At 37.5% G+C, this 20,386-nt stretch overlaps 1 protein-coding gene across 2 annotated transcripts; it reads left to right on the top strand.

Moving 5' to 3' along the window:
* The first annotated feature begins 374 nt into the window (after positions 1 to 374).
* On the top strand, positions 375 to 17,401 carry dcp1b (decapping mRNA 1B). Of its 2 annotated transcripts, none has more exons than XM_028448379.1 (10): positions 375 to 740; positions 4,147 to 4,187; positions 4,450 to 4,577; positions 10,147 to 10,213; positions 10,457 to 10,565; positions 10,712 to 10,804; positions 13,522 to 14,338; positions 15,568 to 15,773; positions 16,684 to 16,857; positions 16,951 to 17,401. In XM_028448379.1, the coding sequence occupies exons 1-10, from the start codon at positions 594 to 596 to the stop codon at positions 17,026 to 17,028; spliced, it is 1,860 nt and encodes a 619-aa protein (XP_028304180.1). In that variant the 5' UTR covers positions 375 to 593; the 3' UTR covers positions 17,029 to 17,401. The 2 variants fall into 2 exon arrangements, with proteins under 2 accessions (XP_028304180.1, XP_028304179.1); XM_028448378.1 differs by having other exon boundaries at positions 646 to 743; positions 4,146 to 4,187.
* Positions 17,402 to 20,386: the final 2,985 nt, after the last annotated feature.

Genomic DNA, 20,386 nt, shown 5'->3' on the forward strand with positions numbered 1-20,386 from the left:
TCTCAACTTTATCAAACAGTCTGTAGAAGCAAAATTGTTGAGTGTGATTGTTGTTATTGAAAACGGATGATTATTTTTAATGAAGCTTATCAGAATATTATCAAACATTTCTAACAAAAATAATATGGAATCTGTCATGCAGTCATTATTTACGCTTTATTTAACTTTATATATCGTATTATAATTCATTTCTTAGAATAAAAGGATGTGCTGGACAAACCTAATAATGGTACATTTTAATTTAATATCACATAAGTTATAAGTTTCAACCTAACAGGCAGGGGTACCTATCGATATTTCTAGGTCGATTAATGATGCTGGGGTCTGCAGTTCTGTGAGCAGCTAGTCATGTCTGAGTTGTTTACATTCCCTGTGATTAAACATGGCCGTTGTTTTACTGTCTTGGAGATTTTAACCCTTAATAACGCGTGTTTTTATTATATTGGAATGTCTTAACCCGCCTGAGAGAAAACTGTCTAGCTGAAGATCAAGTAGACATTTTTTTTCTTACGGTTACACTTTGTTCTTATTAATTTTTTAGTCGTTAGCTGCTGAAGCTAGCTGCCTAGCTAGTTTTTCTGAGTTTGGGAACAATGACAGCTACTTCTGTCGGCAGCTGTCTCACTGCTAAAGGACTGGACATAAGTCTGGCTGCTCTGCAGCGACAAGACCCTTACATCAATACCATTGTAGATGTGGCCAGCCAAGTAGCTCTGTACACGTTAACAACAGGACAACGAGTGGTAAGTCTGAGATGAACGGGAGCCGCTGTGTAGCTACATTAGCTTAGCATCGTCATTCTGTGGCAGGCGCGCTTTACGAAAACCTGAACCAAACTGCTTTTAAACCAAGTGTGGTTGATTAATTTTATCTTTGGGGTCACGTAGGGTTTAGTCTGGTCTTAAGTGAATTCAATCAGAATTATGCTCGCTATTTTTCTAAACAGGAGGGCAATTTTTTTAACATTAGTGTTTTAATTTAGCGCATATACAATGTGTATTTCCATTACGAATCGAAATATAAATAGTTGCAATGGAAAAAGAAAAAACACTTTTCGGCGCTAAGTGCTTTTCATAAAAATAAACAAATAACAGAAAAACAAGCTACTTATGCATCTCTGGCATTTTTTTTAAATAAAGTATTTAGCTACAAAATAATAAAAATTTAATATATGGTTCTGCAAATAATAACTATCTTTGTCATTTTTATTTTGTTCAAAATGCATTTTCCATGCTGGATTGGGTGCTCTGAGGAGCCGAGTTTGACACAAGTGTTTCAAACGATTAAACACTCAATTCCATCCTTTTCACTCATTGTAATGAATTCCAATATTATAATTATGTATATAAACTTTTCGTAAGAAAGAAATAAGATATACACTCATCTTCAGTGTAATCCAATAGTTTTTGTTGACATTTAGAAAATATCCACAGCCCTTTCTCTTTTTTTAATCTATTTATCTATTTTTATCCCACCTTTTTCGAGAAGTGCTATGTTTATATTGTTATGTGATATTTAGAATATTTGAGGTTATAGTTACATAACGGATATGATAGTGGTTTATTGGTTCCACAATGGGGAAATGTTGTTGCAGCAGCATAAATACCAGAAAAGGAGACAAAAAAAAAACAAAAAACTATGATATTACATATGTAGGCATACAGTTGTGTGTGTACGTGTGTGTTACTTGCTAACCTAGGCTGTCCAAACGTGGTCCTGGAGGGCCAATAATCCAGGTGGTTTTCCATGTCTCCCTGTTCCATCACTCTGCAGAATGTCTGCTAATAATGAGCCTATCAGTCTCAGCTTTGTTTAATCAGGGACACATCTTAAAGCTGCTGCATTGGACTAGGGGTGGGAACCTCTGGGTACCTCACAATACGCAATACAAAGCTCACGGTAACGATTATCTCACGATATGACGATACTGCGATTATTGATATATTGGTCAGAAATCAATCTACGACAATCTATGACATAACAAGAAAAAAAAAGAGTAAGTGAAAAAATACAATTTTTGTTTTATATCTCTGAAAGACAATAAATTGAAAAAGTGTCTTATGAACAGTGACACTATTTTAGTGCAAAATTTCTGTAAATAAGTGTCACCATACCAATGTAAACGCATAAGTATCTCCAATAGTGCTTTCTGTAAACAAACAATAGGGTCTTTCTTACCAGTGACACCATTATAGTGCAATATTCCAGTAAACAATATATTGGTTCCTTCAACAAACAGTGACAAAAATTTCTGTGAAAACCTACCACATTTTAGTGAAAAAGCAGAAAAGGTTTTGAAAAAAAAAGAAATCCATACTTAGCGGGAGCATATCGATAATCGATCATACGGAAAAATATCACGATATGTTGCCGTATCGTCACACTCCTACATTGGACACCCCTCCAGGACCTGGTTGAAAACACGTGCAGCTAACCTAGACATATTTAGTCAGTTTAAATAAATAGAAGTTACAGCAAACATTTTAGTTTTGACTCCACATTTAGAGCAACCTGTTTAGACTTCATATCAGTTCAAGGGACTTGAGAAAAAAAAAAAAAATACATCTTAGCTAACTGTTAAACGTAAAACTAGAAAAATAATTGTCATACCATTTACATGTTAAAGTGATATTCATTCATTACTAATTAACATAATACAAAGGAGTGCTCTAAATCCAAAAAGCAGGGACACAATGATTTATCTTAAAGTAAAATGATGGTTGTAATAATTCAATTGTAAAGTTGATCCCATTTAAGAGTTGTTCAGAAGTTAGAAATTAAAATAATTGGATTATAAGCATATCATACAGTAAATTGAAAAGTCATATCCCATTGATTTAACAGAAGCTCCAAAAGCTTGTGCTATTAATCACTTCAACTACTTAGTCTATTCACTTGCTCAGTAGCGATTGTAATGATTCACTCAACTCCTGATGCGATCCGATTCACAATACTGGGTTCATGATACGATTCTTTCACGATGTATTATACAAAATGAGACTGTAGACAAAAGATGACTGAAAATTTTTTATTTTTTTTTCGGAAAAAAAAAATAGAATATTTGTACTATATTCTTTGTCTTTCATTGTCAAAAGAATCCCTTGATAAACTATTCAAAACGATGCAATTTAACTAAAAATAATCCTGAATGAAATAAAGAAATAATACAAATGAAGAAGAAGCCTATTAATTTAAATTCTGGTTCTATAGTAAACAATGCGAAACTGCAAAATAGTTCCTTTTTATTTTTAAAGTGCAACTGAAAATGTATTTTGTGCCTTAACAATTGGACTTAAAAAAAAAACAGTCATTGTACTGTATTTACATCAGATATTTGTTTCGACCAGCAGAGGGCGCTGGTAACCCAGTGGTCGGTTGGCTTGCAGCTATTCTAGCAGTGAAGAAAAGATGCTATGCTAGCAGACAGCTAATAGAAAAACTTGACTTTTACAGATATTCATGTAATATTACAGATATTATTTCAGTGCTAAAGGGGTAAGGAATCATTTATGAACACGTTTAAGAGTAGTAGGCATTTCCGCCTGTCGCCTACGCTTCTGGATGGATAAATTATCTTTGACATGACGAGTGCTGTTGTTTGTATCAGGCATTTTCTTCTACGTTACATGCTTACAATGAGCTGACCAGTCGTGGCAAGGTCAGGTACAACATCACTCTCTAGGTTGCCAGTTTGTAATTACAAACAAATGCATGGCTGGGAAGATTACTGGAAATGTGCCCTGCAGTTTTGATGTGCGCAATGCACAGCAATACCAGTAACATGCAATTGGGGTTGCTAGATTGGGAACCCTCCTAAACAGCCACTGAGTCTGCGTATAGGCTGGGCCGGGCCATGCCTGGCGGCTACGCTCACGTCACGTGTGAGTGATGTAGTTCAAACAAGAGAAGGATAAATAGATAGCGCCCTCTGCTGTTTAAAAAAAATACTGTGATTCAATTTTTAGAGTATCGATATGAACCGTGACACCTATGAATCGATTTATAACTGCCTTACGATTAATCTTTACATTGTTAGTGCTCAGTATCAATGTGTGGGTCCAACAGTTCGGTTGGAATGTGTTTATTAGAAATAAACTTGTCTCATTGTTTCCTTGATTTAATTTTTGGTCTCTTCCCCATTTCCAGGAGAAAACAGATGTGGAAGGCACTCTTTTTATCTACACAAGGTAATAAAGATTGCAAAATTCATGTAGTTAATTTATTTTCACACTTTTACTCAAATATATTGAATATAACCTTTGTGTCGTAATATTAGAGACCTTCCATGAGTCTGTCATAATTTTTAATTATTTGTTATATTTTCATTGTAATTGTCTTACACACATGGTTTATAATAGAGAGGATGACAGAACACGTTTGTTATTAAATGCATTGTACCCAGCCTTGCGTTTTGTTTTTGACAGATCTAAATGTATCATTGCATTTTAGGTTGGCGTCTCCCAGGCATGGTTTTACTATCATGAACCGACTCAGCATGGAAAACCTGACAGAACCAATCACCAAAGACTTGGATTTCCAGCTCCAGGACCCGTTCCTGCTTTATCGCAATGCACGACGTAAGAGCAAAAAACACATGATACGTGTCCTGTGTTTGCATGAATCTCCAAAGCTGGACATATCATATCTCATTCTTTAGGACATTTTTTTATATTCAGATTAATTCCTGAATTAACTGCATTAAGAAGGCTAATTAGAAACCAGGGCAAATTAATAATCACCCACACTGTACCACACCATAGTGTTTATATTTCATGGTGTAGCTACAAACTGTTTGGTATTCTGATCTTACCAATAAGCCGTTATGACTTTGAAATGTAGTCGCCCTGCGTTCAAATATCAGACGCATCAATCTGTCCACTGGCAAAATTTGAAATAAAACTACATAGTGTGATAACACCAGGGACCAGCAGCTCCATATAAGGGTCTCATTCTAGGTATTTCAGTGAGTTTTATCTTCCCGAGTCCCCCGACTCCCCCGTGAACCTACACACACACCCCCCACACACACACCCCACACACACAAGTTGAGTGTGACAAGAGCCTGACGGGACTACAAACCCATCCAGTTGAGATTAGATACACAGCAACAGTCACTGATAAGAGACACACAATCTCAGAACCTGCTTACGCACACACGCGCACACGTAAACACACACACACAATCTCAGAACCCTGCTACGCACGCACACGCAAGCACACACACACACACACATGAACACACAATCTCAGAACCTGCTTACACACACACACACAATCTCAGAACCTACTTGCACACACACACACACAATCTCAGAACCTGCTTGCACACACACACACCACACACACTGCTCCCTGTTTGTCTGTTTTGGTCTCACACTCTCTATTAGACTGGTTTGGAGCCCAATTAAGGTTTTTTTTTTATTGTTACCAGTGGATTCATTAAATTGTCTCTTTTACTATTGACATTGGAAGGAAAAAACCCACAAAACCATTACTATATACAGGGTTCCTACACAAGTATGGAAAAGTATGTCATTTGACTTTCTACATTTCCAGCTTTGGAAAAGTGTGGTATGTATGGTAAATATTCATGTTTCTAAGACTGTTCCACAAATGGATTAATCTGGGTTCTTTTTTTAAGTGCTTGCTAGCGTGGCTGTAAAGTTTTGTGTGAGAGCACACTGTAGGCTACATGTGCTAGAAACATTGGGCAACTTGACAAGTTCATTGTTCACTTTGCCGGACATTGTTTGAAATTAGTTGGTGACATTATGACATATATTAATAATAATAAATTAATAATAAAAAAACATTTAATTACATAATTTATTTACATGATACACGTCTATTTACTCAAATGTCTCACTTTTTTTTAATCTTTTTTTTCTTACCAAGACGTCTGGAAATTAGGACCTAGGAAAAGTATGGAATTTAGATATTTCTAATGTGTAAAAGAATCCTGCTTATGATGAATACATTAAAACTTTTGGCCATTATTAGATGTATTAAGAGATTAACCACACCAGGTTTTACAACCACGTCCTGATGTTTCAACGTGATGTTTGACCCCTTAAGGTCACAACAGGCCATGTGTTGCTCCTGAACTGAAATATTTATGACAGCCTGATTTTAAAATGATCATCACGGTTTCAGTGTTGACCACAGCTCACCTACCAGTAAATGCTGTCAACTGGGGAACATTTGGTGCTACCAGTCCAGTGCGCTGTGATCTCTGCGTAGCGAGGTCGTGGAATCTTATCAATCTTAAACAAACATGTAACTCTTAGTGCTGCTGTAACTTCCTGGAATGGACGTTGGCACTGAGTGGCAGCCTGACTTATAAATAAACTATGACGATATACCACAGAACTAAGTGGGAGTGATGGGAAATTTAGAAAAGGATCATTAATAATACTTTATTACAGTCAGCTTTGGCTACATAAAGACATTTAAACCCCTAATTTTGGGTATGATGGTGGCTTTGTTTACAGTGTCATTGATTAATGTAATTGATCTGTTCTTATACGCTCCAGGTAACATAATCATTAGTTATTTATTTTTGTGCAGGAATCACTATTTATTTTTATCAAGTGTTGAATTTGAAGAGAGAAAAAAACAAGAAATACATATATTCAAAATTCAGGTTATGCTTTTGTTATTTAAAAGAGTTTTACTGTTGTTTTTTAATTTTTTTTTAAATTTTTAATGCATAATTGTCCTAATTGTTACAGCTACTCGGTTAAATTTTGAGTATAACCTACAAGTTACACATTTGGATGTGATTAATTCCTAAACTCTAATGCAGTGTTTTTTAACGTTGGGGACGTGACCCTATGTGGGGTCGCCTGGAATTAAAGTCGGGTCCCTTTAAATTGCAAAATTACTGATTAAAGTTATATTTAACCTTTTTTTTTTCTAATTATTATCCTTTTTAAATTAAAACACCAAACACAATTAATTTTATTTTATACTTCACTTCTCAAATATACAGTAAATCTAGTTCAAATAAAATTAACTATAAAAAAATCTAAGCTAGTGCATCTCTGAATTTATAACTCTGAATTTATAACAGTAAAGCCAACATAACCAAACACTCATTCTAGAGGAAAAGTGTCTCTAGGGTCGCCATAAATTAGTGATATATTTAAATGGGGTGAAAAAGGCTGGAAACCACTGCTTTAATGACTTATCCTATAGCACAAATTGCCCAGTATATGATGTGTTCCTACCTCCAGGTGGAACATACGGTATCCCTAAGTCTCTCTCTGACACCAGCGAGCCCTTAAACCTGACCTCAGGTTCTTCTTCCAGCCTCTCGTGTTTAGGCTTCCTCTGAAACAGGCCCCTCAGCATCGTCTGACGGCCTCGTAAGAGTATTGCACGTGGATTATCTGCTAGATTTAGACTCAAATGGTGCAGCTGATATTTGATGGTGATATGACAGTTCTTCTACCCGTCCTGCTTGGCTCAGTTTCCCACGTGTTTGCTCAAAGTAAAATATTTGTTTCCATCCTTTCCTCGCGTCCCTCCACCTGTATGATGTCCTGCCGTCCACCCTTTACTGGACTGGACTGTCCACTAACAGTGGTGCCGTAGTTTATGGTTAGTTCTTCTTATCCCGCCCTCTCAGTCTCAGTCACTCTTACACTTCCCCTGTTGAAAAAGAGCCACACTGCGTATCATGAGTCTCTATAGATAAGCACTTGATTGCTTGAAGACCCGTTGCATTCTTTGCTCCTTTGAAACCTTTATTTAGAAACCGTAGCGTAGCTTTGCTGCTTCTTTTTTCTCTCTGAGTCAAGCGTACATAGTGTTCAACATGATGGTCTGAAAATCTTTGTATCCTGTTCCTTTGAGAATTGTGGAGAAGTCTTTTATTTTTTCCTACTTTTTTCCCAACCCTTTAATCATATCAAATCCGTTAACAGATTTTTGCCTTAAATTTTCAGCTGTGTGTTTGACTGTCCAGCACTCGTATTCCCAGTGAGTACAAAGCAGCCATGGCTCCCACCACTACACTTTCCTTTTTAGTGCTGGGCTGATATTTTCCCAGGCTCGTCTGATCTTTCTGTGTGTGCGTTTATATGTCTGTGCCTCTCAGTGACCTCTGTGGCTCACCCTGGCTATTTTTCAAGCTGCGCACAGAGCGTGCACCAAATACAGGGAAACATTGAATCGTGTATGTTTAATTCAGTCTGATTTAATGCTGATGTCAGAGATTTGACTGTCTGGGTTGTAAATTTCTCTCAATGTATTATGTATCACCCGTTAATGTGACGCACACTTGTCAAACTCAAGGTTAAGGGGCCGAATCCAGCCTTTTAGAACAGGGTTTCTCAAATGGGGGTACTGGCACTACTGGGGGTGCTCAAAAGAGAGAGGGAAATTAGCAAATGAAAGCATTAAAAATATGAGATTTTATTATCTTCACACTGAATATTACTAAATAATAAAAACAACAGACAAACAACAACAAAAAAATACACAAAACGGCACTAAAAACACACAAACTAAGTGAGAAAAATACTTTCTCCTATTACCAGCAACACACACACACAAAAACAAGAACAAAAACACACAAAGTGAGAGAAGAATTTACTGAATAATTAGAACAAACAATAACAAAACACACAAAATGATCTTGATTAGAACATGAACTGAAAATATCCCACATCTGGAGGGAAATTGCCAGGAAATTATCAAAACTATAGAAATAAATCTAAACACTTATTTACAAAATGAGCTTCTTCAAAATGTGTGTTTTCAATCATTTATTCCATTATTATGCTCTAAAGTTGTTTTTTCACAGAATTCTGAGCAAAATGTTGTAGTTGGACATAATTGGGGTACTTGCATTCAAAAGTATGATAAAGGGGTACGAGAGCCAAAATGTTTGAGAAGAACTGCTTTAGAGCATCTTATTCCGCCCGCAGCAGAATGCAAAACCGTCAATGAATCCATGAATCATTGTGTGAATTACCAACTTATTCAGTTGTAGATATCTCCAAAAAAAATACACAAATTTAATGAAACTCTACAATATTAGCAAGGCTCACATTTTCCCCATGTTTAAGTCATGTTTGCAATCTTTTTATTTCTCAAGTTGTTACAAGAACTCTCTTTTTTCTTCAAATGATTCCAAAAAAGTTCCCCAAATTGCATAAAAATGGGTCACAAAATCAAAATAAAAATTTAAAATCCTGCAGGGACTAAAATTTGTCACTTGTTGCTTTGATATCATCAGTGCCGTACATATTTTATAGTTTATTTATACGTGGAAGTGCAAACTAGAGCACAATAATGATTAAATTAGTCATTTTCCCGCCTAAAAGCTGTGGCCCACTTAAGATAAACTGCTCAGTTTTTGGCCCCTGAACTAAAATGAGTTTGAAACCTCTGATGTAAAGAAAATGTTCAACTTTTTAAGCTTTTTCACGAGGTCTTCGGCTTCTTATGCTTTCCAAAACAAGCACACTAATGCCTTCCACTTCATTTTTCTGTAAATGTGGTGACGAGAGTTTTTCTGGCCTTGTGGACCATGTTTTTTAAAGTTAATGTGACTCCAGGGGCCAATATTTCCCTGTATATTTCACCCACTGGCTGCTGCTATCATTGGATTGTGCTGGGAAATGACTCAGCGTAAACTCTGTGCTCAGATTCAATAAGGACATTGCTATAATGAGTGTTTTTTTTATTTTATTAATGCTATGCTTGTTCTGATGTTCTAATGCAGTCTGTCTGTGTATTAATTTAATCTTGTGACTGTGCTGCTCACGGAGCTCATTTTGTCGTCTGCTGACCTTAATGACGAGTACAAGATGCACCATCAATCATTAAATAAAAACTTTATTTACATAACTCTTTGTTACATACATACAGTAAAAAACAACACAAAGTGCCCAACAAATGAAATGAAAGAGTAAAAAAAAACAACCCACCACCCACAGCCTTCAAAACAGACAAAAGTAACAGAGCTGAGTTATTGAGATAATTAAAAACCAATAAAATAATCTTAAAATCAATCCTGAAGCTAATTGGGAGCCAATGCAGCCATTTTCAAACTGGAGTGATGTGAGCACCAGAACTTTATGTAATGTGTTCCAACTCTCGACAGCCGCTCAAATGAGTTTTTTCCTTCTTTTTCAGTGGTTATTCATGGAATTTGGTTCTACGATAAGGAGGATTGTCAACGCATAGCCCAGAGGATGAAGATGTAAGTAGCACAACATCAAAATGAAAAATAGCTTTACACTAAAAACTGGATTTTGCCAAGTAATGAGGCAGTTAGAGTTTGACAGGCTGATAAATGTGTGGCTCCACCTCAGGGGCCACCACATACAAACATACGCCAGCAAATGGCAGTAGCTTGTTTAGATGACCTTTGCTTCAGCGTCAAGATACGTTGTTGTTTTTTAACTTGAAGAATCTGACGTATTTTGTTTTACATGTTGTGCAGACTGACCCAGCTGGAGCAGGCCTTGGTTCAGTCACCAGGAGGAGGCAGAGACGCACAGGGAGTGGACATCATCCAGATGTTAAACAAAGCACGCACAGAGTACGACAAGGTGGGCTTTCCAAACATCAATCATTTTTCACTTGAATCATTTCATTCACAGCTTATTTTGTGTCTACTAAATGTAACTGTCAGAGTCATTTGATTCATGTTTTGTTTTGTTATGGGGTTTTTTTTTTTCACATCTTTATGAAACAGTCGACCACTGAGCCTAAGGAGATCGGTGGCAGCAGCGTTCTGTGTGGGAATCCAAACCTTGTCAAACCAATACCTGTGAAACCACACAATAAGGTAACACATCCAGTTCATGTTCTTGTCTTAACCAGACATGGACAGCTGGTCCTTCATCTAATTTTGTGCAGCGCTAAAAGTGTGCAAGTGTGCAAAATACATTTTAAAACCACAAAATTACAGAAAAATGCACACAATGGCAATAAAATCACACAAAATTACACCAAAATACTAAGAGTGGGGAAAAAAATTTATATTTTTTTACGATTTATCACAATTTTTTGGGTGCTGATTTTTCTGATCGATTCTGCTTCCAAGTATCGATTTTTTTAAATTTTTTTTTGGATTTTTCCCTTTTTTTCGTGGGCGACCACTGGGTGGCAGTAATGTACCAAGAAGTGAGTGCAAACACGAGGAAGACTTGCAGCATGAGGAAGAGTTGCGAGCATGCAAACCAACAACCATGATGAAACCTGCACCTGTAGAATTTAAATAAAAAATATAGACATACTTTTGATCCATTCCATGGCGAACTGATTTAGACATGACCAAAGCTGTATTAAACTCTGCTCCGCCGCGGTGCGCACGTCAGCTGCAGCTTGTGAAATGAAACTCTGACAGACGTCAGAATGATGTCCACGCTGGTCAACTATTTTAACACTGTGTCCAAGTGTAACATTGATGACAGATGGTGATGACGAAGTGTGCTTCACATTAACGGGTGATACATAATACATTGAGAGACTATTGTGCGCTGATCATTTCTGAATGTAAGAAGTTAATAAAATCACAAACAAACGTTATTCTGTCGTTAGTATGAGGGGAAAAAGAGAGAAAATTGAGGCAGACCCTCACACTGCAATATTTTGGGGGGCGGATTCACAAAGATCTGAAATAAAGGGTGGTAATCCAGTTGCTTCATTAAATCCTTTAGTGACGCAGTTTCTTCACTTGCAGTGTGGAATTCACTAAGATTGCAGCAATTATTAGTGCATGAGCAGAACTGGTGCAGACCGTCCCTATTTAAATGAGCGTTTTGCTCGTTTAATGTGGAGACGTCAGTGCGCACAAGCACGCTGACATTTGAGTAAGTTAAATTCGAGGCAGATTGTACCAAGATTGTACCATGATCATTCACATTTTAAAGGCTTGGAATACATTTCTATCTCCATTAATAACGATACAGAAGAATCAAATGTATTGATTTCACCATTTTATCAAAAAATTGCAATGAAATGTGAATTGTGTATCTGATCTGGATGAAACTCAGTGGGTTAACAGAATAACCAACTAGGGTTGGATACGATTCTCTCACGATTTATTTTACAAAATGGGACTGTAGACAAATGATGACAAAAATATTCCTTTATTTTTTTGGGGGAAAAAAACTAGAAAATACTGTACTATTTTATTTTTTATTTTTCATTGTCAAAAGAATCCCTTGATAAACTATTCAAAACAATGTAATTTACCTAAAAATAAAACTTTAAATTCTGGTTTTATAGTAAACAATGCAAAACCGCATAATAGTTCTTTTTTTTTTTTTTTAAAGTGCAACTGAAAATGTATTTTGTGCCTTAACAATTGGACTTTAAAAAAAAAACAGTCATTGCACCGTATTTACGTCAGATATTTGTTTGGACCAGCAGGGGGCGCTGGTAACCCAGTGGTCGGTTGGCATGCAGATATTCTTGCAGTGAAGAAGAGATGCTACGCGCCTGCAGACAGAGCTAATAGAAAAACCTGACATTTACAGATATTCACGTAATATTACAGATATTCTTTCGGTGCTAAAGGGGTAAGGAATCTTTTATGAACATGTTTAAGAGTAGAAGGCGGCCAGAAAGAAAGAAGTACCAGATTCCTCCCGCCGCCAACACTTCTGGACAAGAGAAGGATAAATAGAGAGCGCCCACTGCTGTTTAAAAAAAGTACTGCGATTCAATTTTCCCAGTATCGATGTGAACCGTGATACCTATGAATTGATTTTTAACTGCCTTGCAATTATGCGATTAATCGTTACATCCCTAGAACCAACCCAACATTTCTGAGTAAAAAGTAATAAAGCTCAGTCAATCAAAAACCAAGATAGGTTTTTTTTTAAATTTCACCAATGATGAGAGGTTGTGATTTTCTTTCAAACTATTCCAGAATCAGTATATTGATCCTGATTCCCTCCAAATTGTAATGATACATCCATTGTGTGAAGTCTATTTATCTATGGCTAAGATTTAGTCAAAATCTGTTTAGTACTTTTGACATAATTTTGCTATTAGACAAACAAGTAAATAAAAGCTGGTGAATTTATTACCTCTTAGGTGGAGGTAATTAACAGAAAAATATACCAGACAACAGTAAAAATCCACCAACAACAATATACAAAATGAAAGAGAAATATTAAAAAATTAGTCCATAAAAACACAAACCTCTTGTTCTTTCACTTATTAATGCTCAGATTGGTCATTATTCTTGATGCTGAATTGAATGTTGTTGATATTGCATTAGACAATCACATTTTTTGTGGCCCCCACTGTGAAAAAAGATGCCCATCATATGGTAACTTAAATTTCCCACTTAGACCAATAAAAGGTGAGGTTTTTAATATTTGAATGACAGCTCCTGAAGAGTCGCTGAGATTAACTGAACAATATATTAATTTTAACTTTCAACTCAGTCTGTTTGTTGTTTTTTTGTTTAAGAGTTGATTGTGTGCTCACCTGTGCTGCTGAATAAGAAACATTCCATTATCTAATGATTATTGTCTGAACCTCATTCAGGATAATGAAGGTCATGAGCACAAGCCCCTCTCCTTAGCTGCACTGTTCGGCTCCCAGCATCAGCTTCAGCATCACCCCCCTCCCAAAGCTGACCCTGTGCCCCCCGTCATGGTGTCATCAGCAGATAAAACTGCTCGCCCACCTGTCGCCCGTACGCTGACCTATGATGACGCCCCCAACAGACGGGGAGGTAAAGATGCTCCTGCAGCCAGTTCAGATGAAGCTAGAAGAGCTTTAGTGAAGGAAGATGGTGGGACAGTCGGTGCTGGTTTGCTGCTGAGTCCCACCACAGCTCAGCAGACCCCCCAGCCCTGTGCAGCCATCGCCAAACTCATGCAGGGACAGAGAAGTGCGGGAGGGGCTGCTGGAATGATGCTGCAGACTTTATCTGAGTCCCCAGAGAACAGGCTGTGTGACAATGGAGTTACCCTGGACCACCACCAACACCTTTTACATCATCTCCACCACCAGCAGCAGCATCATCATCATCTGCAACAACAACAGCAGCAGCAACATCATCAGCAGCAGCTTCACTCAGACCCCATCAAGAGACTTTTCCAGACCCATCATCCTCCTCCTCCTCCATCCAACATCCCCGTCTCTCCCACTGCTACCTCGTGCTGTCCCAAGGCTCCTCCTCCTCCTCTTCCTCTCCCTGTGCAGCAGAACCCTTACCTCCCCTCTCAGCCTGCAGCGGTGGATTCTGGGTCGTGTGCCCCCCACATGCAAGGACAGTCAAGCCAACCACTGTTTTTCAGTGTCCCGAAATGTGATCCACAACTGAGCAGCCAGATTATGTCTGCTGCTCAGGGAATCGGTAAGACATCATTATATACACAAACTTTATCAAGAAATATGGGTTGGAATGTGTTAAAGACACACAATTGGAGACAAAATAATTAATTACCGGTAACGTTTTGAGTATTTTGTCATTTTTGTACTAAATAAGGGGGGAAAAATGCCTGAATTATGAATAGTGTGAAAGAAACACATTTTACAAATATTTCCAAAGGTGCTAATAATGATAATTTAATGCAGTATTTTCAAGGATTGTAAAAATGTGTCCGAATGATACAAATATTTATTAATACGGAAACATGATTAGGGCCAATTTTAATGGAGAAAATAATTTTGGCAAATTAAGAATAAAGTCAAAATGTCGAGAGTCGAAATATCGAAAATGACCTCAAAATACAATATTGTGATGAAAGTTGAAGGTTTGCTATTAAAGCTGATATCTGGAGTTTTTGAGAAATCTATGTTAATGTGTCATTCTTTTGAAATGTGAAAAAATACCTAACTAGTCTTTTACTATGGTCTACTGCCGGTGGTCATTCATATACATTAATGTATATAAGTCCCTCCTTCGTCCTATAGACCCTTATACAAATGGAAACAATCGCCGCGATTGCCCAGCCAATAGGCTTCAACTTCCTGTTTTTGAGTTTGTCAATCAAAGTGAATGTGGAACTGTGCACAGAATCAAGGCAGCAAACAGGTCAATATGATTTTGGCTCTTATCTGACCCACAGACCTATATCAATGTGACCCGATTCAACCTTGTTATGTTCTGCGTTGTGCGTTCAGAAAAGTAGAGGCGTGGCTTGTGGTAGATTGGCAGAGGAAGTGGGAGGAAGTGAGGCTGTTTAGGGCTTAGGGCGGGACATCGAGACGTTTCTCAGAAACTCTGGATATCAGCTTTATGGAAATCTATGGAAGCTGACTAGGACCAATTTACCATATACGACAGTCTCCATCAAAACTGGCCCTAATCTGTTTCCGTAGCTCCTCAATATCCACAGACGGACTGAATGCTCCACCTCTTCCAAACTTCACTGTTTTTGGCAATATCTCGTTTACAACGCCGCATTTATGAACTAAAAAGTTAATTACAATAAAAAAAAGCTTTTTAATAATTGGGACAAATTTCTGTCTTAAAGTTCATTTAATTATTCACAAAACAATTGATCAAAATTTGCGAAGCATGTTTTGTGTGTGTGAAGCAAACCTCACTCTGATGTTTGGTTTCCAATGTTCTCTGCTTAGGTCTGCCAGTACCAGGTGTGTTGTCCCCCCACGAGCTCCTTCAGAAGCTGCAGCTGGTTCAGCAGGAGCAGAGCATGGCTGCTCATGAGGCCCCACGGCTCTGTCCAGGTCTGGCTCCACGATTCCTGGGGGCCTCACAGAATCAGGCGCCAGGGACGGTTCCAAACCTGCCCACAGTGGGACAAAAAGCTGGTCCGCAGTTTCAGGTGAGGAACACGGAGGTGGAGATTTCCATTGCTACGGTGTAGGTTTCAGGACATCCTCAGGTCACAGAGTGAGGTATCAGGAAAACTTCTGTTATTTATCAGACCAAATGGACTCATGACTCAGCAAATTACATGGCCTCAGGCTTCAAAATAAAAGTCGTCAGACTTAATGGCCTCAGGACGTAAAATATGAGATGACGTGTTTTGTAGAAACCGGAAATACACATGACATTAATCTGCATCATCATTAATCATCATTAATATGCACTATTTCAAATACGAGAGTAAGTTTAAAGCTGTTATTTTCTATTTATTTTAAAATTTTAAGATATATCAACGTTTAATTTCACTATGTATTTATTAATCAAACAAACTTTTAAAAACTTAAGATATTTATTAAGGCGTTTCATCTGTCGAAGGTTTTGCTGAGTCATGATTCAGTTTGGTCTGATTAATTTCCTGATACCTGGTAACTCACTCTGAAACCTGAGGATGTCCTGAAAGTGATTTTCAACTGGTGGGTCGGGGCCCAAAAGTGGATCGCGGAACTATACTGGGTGGGTCTCGGACAGCTGGTCAAAGATAAATAAATACTTAATACAGTATATCTCATATTGGACCTTTATTTTGAAAGAAACTTTTCTTTTGACAGACATGCTGTGAAATGCACGTTGCACAGGAAAATATATACGTTTAAGTTTTTTTTAAAAAAAGGTTATATATGTGTGTTTTCAACAGCTATTTTTAAAAAACTAAATTTGATGGGTTGGAATCTAAAAAAAAGTGGGTCGTGATTTAATGGCTGTGGCAAAATGTGGGTCCCAGGGTGAGACCAGTGGTCTAAAATATACACTGTTGTACCAATGTTGGGGGGAAGTGCGTTTAAAGGACTTCCTGTGCCTTTGTTCAGGTAATCTCTCCTCAGAAGATACCAGCCACTGTGGCCCCCACCCTGCTGCTGTCCCCCAACGTGTTCACCCAGAGGTCCAGCAGTGAGACGCAGTCACACCCCCTGCCGCTGCAGCCGGAGGTCCACGTTCTCTCCAGAAGCCAACTTCAAGCCTCACTGCTGCATCTGATCCAGGTTGGATTGGAACTATTCCAATTATCAGACATGTTTGCAACGCTAACCTCAGCTCGTAGCTCATCACTAAAGTGGCCTGCTCGTGTGTTTCAGACCGACAGCTCCTTCCTGGACACGCTCTATGAAGCTTACATCAGTCGCTTTGCTAACAAGTCCCACAGCAAGTACTGATGACTCGTCACATCCTTCTACCAGAGACCATGTGGACACGTTTCAGTCCATTAAACTCTGGAGTCCCTCGCTACTACGACAAACATATCAGAAACAAGAAATTATTTTTCTATCTCAGAACATTCAACTCCACATTTGTTTTGTACCACAAAATGTTCTTTGTCTGAAAGAGTTTTAGACGTGAGTGAATTCAAATACAGTTTAAACTGAGCTGTTGTTAAAGGCAAATGTAACATTGACGTGACTTTGAATAGAGAAATGTTCTATTTAAAGATGCTGGACATGATTATTTTTATCAGATAAAGACATAGACTTTAAGACTCAATGTTTTATAAAGTGAAGACTGAGAAAAATATATCAAAGTTGAAATTGACCTTTGAATGTTTTTTTTGTTTTATTTCCACTGTAAACACTTTTATTGAACTTTTCTGAAATTTTTTTTGCAGTGCATTGTGGGATGATGAGTCCAGTAGACCAGGGGTTCTCAACCTTGGGATCAGGACTCCATTTGGGGTCGCGAAACACTTGGAAACTAAGAATATTTTCTGAACAACTTGAGCCCAATTTTACTTATTCTTACTTTTTTTTAACCTGGCAAGAGCCAGATTGATGTGTAGCCCCTCCCTCTAACTCCAGTTCTCTACATAGATCTGGGTCTGTGTCTGCGAATCCTTTCGGAACCGGAACAGAATGCTTGAAGCTGATTGGGCGAAGCACCTTTCTACCATGATTTATTTTAGCTAATCATGATGCAAAGATGCTGCTACAACAACAAGGCTCCACTGATGAAAACGTTCTTTTGCGATAATAATGCTGCGGTCAGTATGTTGTTGAGTGGCTTTTGTCATTTTTGCAACACAAGTATGTGAGTTAAGTGCACGTTAACCATCCTCCTGCATCGACATCTTTCTATTTTGATTTGGAGCTATGCTAATAGCGGTAGCCCAACTAGTTCCTCTCCCCGCAACTGTGCATGTGCCAGTTTTGCTTCGGTGCTTCTGGCTTCGTCACACCCGGATATCCCGCCCTAAACCACAACACTGCCTCATGATTGGTTCTAATCAGTTTGGATTCGAAAGGCAAAGGCGGGAACATTACAAGATGAGTTCTGATGTTTGTGAACACCAGGAGAATCCATCTTTCAGACAAGGTTACCCTTGTTCTGCAACGACACCAAACATCATATTTCAACCTATTTTCATCATTTTTTTTGCCATAATTTTGCTCCTTTTAATGTATTTTGCTACATTATTTCCTTTTCTGCCACTTCTCCATCAATTTTTTTTTTTTTGTTAATTTAACCACATTCCTGATGTGTCATGCCCATTATTTGCCACTTTTACATGACTGTTCATGTCTGTTCAACCACCTTCATGTACAGTGGGGGTCCCCAGTCTCTGGCACCTTTATTTAGGGCGGTCATGGGTTTTTACTTGATTGTTACTGTGTTTCTTTGCCAGACAAGGAGGACAGTGATTCGCTTGACACAATTTTTATTTTAATTTGATTCAATTTCGGCCAAATTCGTATCTTTCCTTGTAAACCCCAAAAGAAACATTGGCATTTCACATTCAAGCAGCAATTTCAAGGTTTCAAGGTTTTGAATATTTTCCTCAAAGTGTAAATAATTGATTTACTGATCTACTGTATGAGGCCTACACTATGTCTATCTGATTTTTAAAAAGAATCTTCTCCAGCAGCTTTAATCTACACTGTAGCGATGCAGTTCTTCCTTCTACCAGTCGATTAATAATTTGACTTAATATCAATAATTTAGATGAGGGTAAAACAGACTTTTGGAAGCTGTTAACACATCCTACCTCACAGAGCGTATATTTAGATATGCGAACATTAGAGATAAACTTTAGCTCTAGTCTAAAGTGGAATTATTACATATTGTATAGTTACATAAAGGAGGGGGATCTTCTTAAAGTTGTGTGGTTTTATATTCGGCACAAGTTTGTTTGAGACTAAACTACATTCCATGTTGTCTGAGGCTTAAAATGAATCAGCACCTAGAAAGGTTTACATCGTCACATTTAACAGCAAAATGTACCAAACATGGTGTCTGGTCTTATCTAGGTGTAGTTTGTGGACCTGTTATTAGTGTACCATAATATTCACTGTAATAATAAATGTCTCTTTTCTAAACTGCTGTCAACAGCTGATAGTTAGAAAGATAAAACATGTATTTTTGAAAAAGGAGTTGCTTCTATTTTTGTACTGAAGAGGAAAACAATCGGCATGTTACAGATCACATTACAGCAATCCTTTACTGTATATCAGTGAGCTAACGGCTATGGGGATCTACCAGAGGATGACACGTGACATTTGAACGTCTATGCACTAGTTTTAGATCTTGTGATGTGGATTTTCTTGTCAAACCAAATTGGAAAGTATTTTGACTGCATAATAAAAAATTTAAAAAAAATGAAAATAAAGGTAAACTGTCTCCGATGTTGTCGTGTGTTTTTTTTGGGGTTTTTTTTTTTTTTATGAATACTTGAGTCACTGATATTTATCAAAAAGAATAAATAATGTTTCCAGCTCCACCACAGGTGGGACTAACATTATGAGAGTCCACAAGATGTTAAAACCTGAATTATAAACAAATCTATAAATTCAAGTCAATGATTTTTATTATTATTATTATTTTGGTGAAGAAATGTACTCCAAACCAAACAAAAAGCATTTGTGAACCTGAAATAACTTAACTTTATTGTAACAATTGAAGTTACTTGTGTGGTCCAGAAAAAAAACATACATTTCATTTAAATCATTTTTGTAAACACATACATGATTGGAAATATGTATTTCTGTGTGCTGTTTAATTTAATTTGTTACATTTTTTATTATCACATACTCGACATTTTGATTTCAGGCGAGCCCACATGGGGTCACGACCCCAAAGGTTGAAAAACACTTGCCCTGTGGAATCTATGATATTGATTAGAACTAAATCACACACACAGTTTGCTCAGTCAGAGATGTGGGTGTTACAGACCACTGGTTCAGCTGATGGAGCTGACTATTAGTAATCAATCAACAGTAATCAATAACTTCAGGTGGGCGTTAAAACATGTGGGTTCCCCTAGACCTGCATGTTCACTTGTTTGACTGAAAGTCAGAGGATCGGAGCAGTTGTTGTCATTATCGTTGATATTTGTTGGTTGAGGTAATATTTTTGTTTTAATTTAAGATATATTTGTCCTCTATAGTCAAATGTCTTTACGAGCATATGTCACACTTTATTCCCTTTAGAGACCGGAAACTTCATCAGGCTCTGCAGAGACAAAGGTGAGTAAAACTTATTGCTGTGTTTCATTCTATTCGTGTTTACTTTAAAAATAAAAATAAA

The sequence above is a fragment of the Gouania willdenowi genome, chromosome 6, assembly GCF_900634775.1.
Source record: "Gouania willdenowi chromosome 6, fGouWil2.1, whole genome shotgun sequence".
Classification (NCBI taxonomy): domain Eukaryota; kingdom Metazoa; phylum Chordata; class Actinopteri; order Blenniiformes; family Gobiesocidae; genus Gouania; species Gouania willdenowi.

Coding starts and splice junctions, on each gene's coding strand:
- dcp1b (XM_028448379.1), top strand. CDS start 594: ATGACAGCTACTTCTGTCGGCAGCTGTCTCACTGCTAAAGGACTGGAC. Junction 10,805..13,521: donor CTGTGAAACCACACAATAAG/GTAACACATCCA, acceptor AACCTCATTCAG/GATAATGAAGGTCATGAGCA. Junction 14,339..15,567: donor GTCTGCTGCTCAGGGAATCG/GTAAGACATCAT, acceptor TTCTCTGCTTAG/GTCTGCCAGTACCAGGTGTG.